Genomic DNA, 3850 nt, shown 5'->3' on the forward strand with positions numbered 1-3850 from the left:
TGTGTGTGCATGAGAGAGAGAGAGAGAGAGAGAGAGAGAGAGAGAGGTCACAAAGCTTAGTTTAAAATGGGAAGTGTATTGTTCATCCTCCACTTGAGAACTCTGAACGAAGACTCTACAAAAGTGGTATATATATATAAGGAGAAAAAATTCACATTATGACTTACCAGCATAACTTAAAATAGACTCTTGTCTTACTTTGATTAATTCCACTCTGATGCTCTACAATAAAGTCTAATGACTTATTATCCTTTGGCATTTACCATCAATGCTTAGCTGGTGTATCGGTACCAATGTCAGATTACAAAAGTAGAGAGTTTCTTGTGAAAAGATGGCATGGGCGCCTTACAAATAACAAGGTAAATGTTAACGAGAGTAGAATGAGAGTTTTTTTGGTAAGTTCTAGGCATGTTTGCTAGAAGGAAGATTTTTCCAACAAGCTATTGAGTATAATATTAAATTTATTGCTACGGTCCCTTGAAAGATTACTACTGATCCCAAGTCTCTGTGCAAAATTACATACAAGATATATCTTGAATGATATAAGGGTCACCATAGAATGCTTGCATTAATATATCAATAGTAGAGAGTCTAGAATGAAGGTTATTATGTCTATTGAATTAGCCACCAGACCACTTTGTAGTGTGCATACACCACTAGGTATCTTAGAACTTTTCTCCCAATATCATTAAGTAAGATTTCATCTCATGCACGAATTCCATGGAGATTAATAGATGACTTCTCTTCCTTGTGTGTTGTAGCTCGTGACTTTGTTGAATCTCTTAGAGATAATAGTTTCCAAACAAAAGTAAATGCATTATATATGGAAGAAAACCAGAAAAATAAATGCAACATGTCATTTACCAAATACACGACTTGAGGCCTACATACACTCTATGTGCAATATAAACTTTCGGGACCATTAACCACTTTTCATCTTTTCAACTTTGGGGGCCACGTATTGTGCCACTTGGATAAAGCATTCAGGGTTATTCAAAACCGGTGTTGAGTCGCTGGTTCTCATGTTTTACACGTTTTTTTTGGTTCAATTTGAAAGCTAGCACTTGTTCTTTCAATGGAGCTTTTATTTTATTTCTCCCTTTCTGTGTACCCTTACCCTGAGGCTTCGCTATTCTTGTGAATAATATATTCATAACCTTGTTCAATTTGAAAGCTAGCACTTGTTCTTTCAATGGAGCTTTTATTTTATTTCTCCCTTTCTGTGTACCTTCACCCTGAGGCTTCGCTATTCTTGTGAATAATATATTCATCAGCTTCGTTTCGCCGCGCGAGGGCGCCCCTGATTGCGTACATTGTCAAACGGAGACATGGCCGACAAACTAAATCTAGACGGAAATATTGACCGTCTCCTAAATCTTAGACTTGGTACTCACCTAAAAGCGTTATTCTTGGGTTATAAAAGGTACCGGAGACGCTTGCCACTCTATTCTCCTTCTCCGAAAGAGCAAGCTGATTAGCAATTATTATTATGGCTGCTTTATTCTCATCGCCTGCTCACATCTTACTTCTGTGCTTTCTCCTAGCTGTGGCTGGGGGTTTACGCGTCACTGCATCAGTAAGAAGACAGCTTTTCTTTCTCCTTGTTATTCTCGTTTCCAGCATAATTACAAGTTCAAATCATTTTTTATTTAAAAAAAAATGAAAACTTGTCGTCTCGTTCTAATCCTCATGAGCGCGTCGTACCCTAAATCTTATTAGCGTAGAACTGCTCTCTCTGTCTTTCCCGTATATGGAAGCTGTAGGCTGGTTGGAGAGGCCATGATCAAATATTGTATGTTGTTATGCGTGCAGTGCAACTACGCAGCATCGTGCGCCGACGAGGGCTTAAGCGGGTCGACATTGACGGCCAGCTGCGCGTCCGAGAGCGGCAACTCGGTGACATCATCCATCGACCTGAACCAGCATGTGAGCAACAACAATGGCAACCTGCAGTGCCCCGGTGCTGACTTCGCAGCGACTTGCTCAAACATAGGCCTGAGCGGCGGACACACCCTCACCGCCAACTGTAAGAACGACGGCGGTGCCCTTATCCAGACCAGCCTGGACCTCGATAACTGCATTAGCAATAACAACGGCTACCTCGTTTCGTGTGTCTAGCGTATCGGCACACCGCGGCCACCTATATATAGGATAGAACACGACACAACCAGTGTTACCCGCAGCTCTCCTCCTCTATGTTGTCTCTACCGTGTACACAAAGCTGCAAATTTTAAATAACAGCCTGGTTTATTTTGAATCAGTACCGAGTTTAGTGAAAATAAAAGGAAATCTGATAAGCACACATATCAATCACTAATAAACGTTGTTTAAACTCGGCAGCTGTATCCTCATCACAAATCTGATCCAAAGGTCCGTCCAGAAAGCTTTTTCCAGATTACCGAAGAGGATGTGTTGGCATGGATATATCGTTTTCAAAATGTACCCAGTTATCACACAAATTGATAAGAAGACACAAAGTCCTTGGAAATCCACACTCTTAGAAAAGTGCAAGCATGAAAGTCAAATTGGTCTCAATCGAAGTGATTGTTGATAGAATGTTTCACTATTACATGCAATCCTATTTTCAAAATCTTTCGGTGGAAATGAACATATAAAAAACACTGAAAGCGTTGAAATTAAAATTGATTAACGACACTTGTTTCGAAACTTTCTCGATTAGAATAACAATGGCTACCTCGTTTCGTGTGTCTAGCATATCGGCCCATCGCGGCCACGTATATATAGGATATAACACGGCACAACCAGTGTTCCTTGCAGCTCTCCTCTATGAATGTTACCTCTACCATGTACAGAAAGCAACAAATTTTAAATATATAGGATATAACACGGCACAACCAGTGTTACTCGCAGCTCTCCTCCTCTATGTTGTTTCTACCGTGTACACAAAGCTGCATATTTTAAATAAGAGCATGGTTTATTTTGAATCAGTACCGAGTTTAGTGAAAATAAAAGAAAATCTGATAATCACACTAATAACTAATAAATGTTGTTTAAACTCGGCAGTTGTATGCTCATCACAAAACATCCAAAGCTTTTTCAAGATTACCGAAGAGGATGTGTTGGCATGGATATATCGTTTTCAAAATGTAGCTAGTTATCACACAAATTGATAAGAAGCCACAAAGTCCCTGGAAATTGACATTCTTAGAAAAGTGCAATTATAAAAGTCAAATTGGTCTCAATCGAAGTGGTTGTTGATAGAATGTTTCACTTGTTACCATATTATAGTAGTGATGTGTGTGAACACACTTAGGACCGCTGGGGCACTTTTTCCCTCACTAGGAGGTTTTTTCCCCCGTGCATTGTATATACGCCCATTATCTTCTAGGGCTTGTTATCTTTCATTTTTGGCACTCATAATACACTACTGTGTTGTGCTCAAGCTTCCTCATTTTCTTGAAGTTGTGTGTGCATTCCTGCAACCCTAATTCCAACAATTGGTATCAGAGCAGGCTTCCTCCTCCCGGGCAGCATCACCGGCACCTGCCGCTTCATCTCCTCCGATTGCGACGAGGTTTCACGAGCGTCTGCAGGTTAGTATATGCCGTGGGAGAGCCCGTAGGGCTTAGTTCGTTTCAGAATTTTGATCTGAAGTCATTTCGCCCTCCGTTTTTGCATTCCAAGTACTGCGCAGGCAAAATCGTCCTACTGTGCAGATTTTCTGTCAAGATTAAAATCTGCAGGACAGGTGCCCCATTCGTCTGTTTTGGGCTGTGCTACATAGCACAGGTCGATTTTATACAGGTTTACCTCTTACAGACAGCATTTACATCTAGTAGTACAGTCATTGGCCATGGCTGACAACAATGATGTATTCCGCATGTTGGCT

At 40.6% G+C, this 3850-nt stretch overlaps 1 protein-coding gene across 1 annotated transcript; it reads left to right on the plus strand.

Moving 5' to 3' along the window:
- The first annotated feature begins 1438 nt into the window (after positions 1-1438).
- LOC147605897 (cyanovirin-N homolog) lies at positions 1439-2133 on the plus strand. The gene is made up of 2 exons (XM_086792686.1): positions 1439-1576; positions 1813-2133. Exons 1-2 carry the CDS (start codon positions 1490-1492, stop codon positions 2116-2118), a joined length of 393 nt encoding a protein of 130 aa, XP_086648812.1. The 5' UTR covers positions 1439-1489; the 3' UTR covers positions 2119-2133.
- The last annotated feature ends 1717 nt before the right edge of the window (positions 2134-3850 follow it).

This window comes from Cibotium barometz, chromosome 58, assembly GCF_041138505.1.
Source record: "Cibotium barometz isolate CiBa-2024 chromosome 58, ASM4113850v1, whole genome shotgun sequence".
Taxonomy (NCBI): Eukaryota; Viridiplantae; Streptophyta; class Polypodiopsida; order Cyatheales; family Cibotiaceae; genus Cibotium; species Cibotium barometz.

What these genes read in the sequence shown, in the direction of transcription:
- LOC147605897 (XM_086792686.1), top strand. Translation starts at nt 1,490, where the DNA reads ATGGCTGCTTTATTCTCATCGCCTGCTCACATCTTACTTCTGTGCTTT. An exon ending in GTTTACGCGTCACTGCATCA is followed by an intron (nt 1,577 to 1,812) that starts GTAAGAAGACAG and finishes TTATGCGTGCAG; the next exon opens with TGCAACTACGCAGCATCGTG.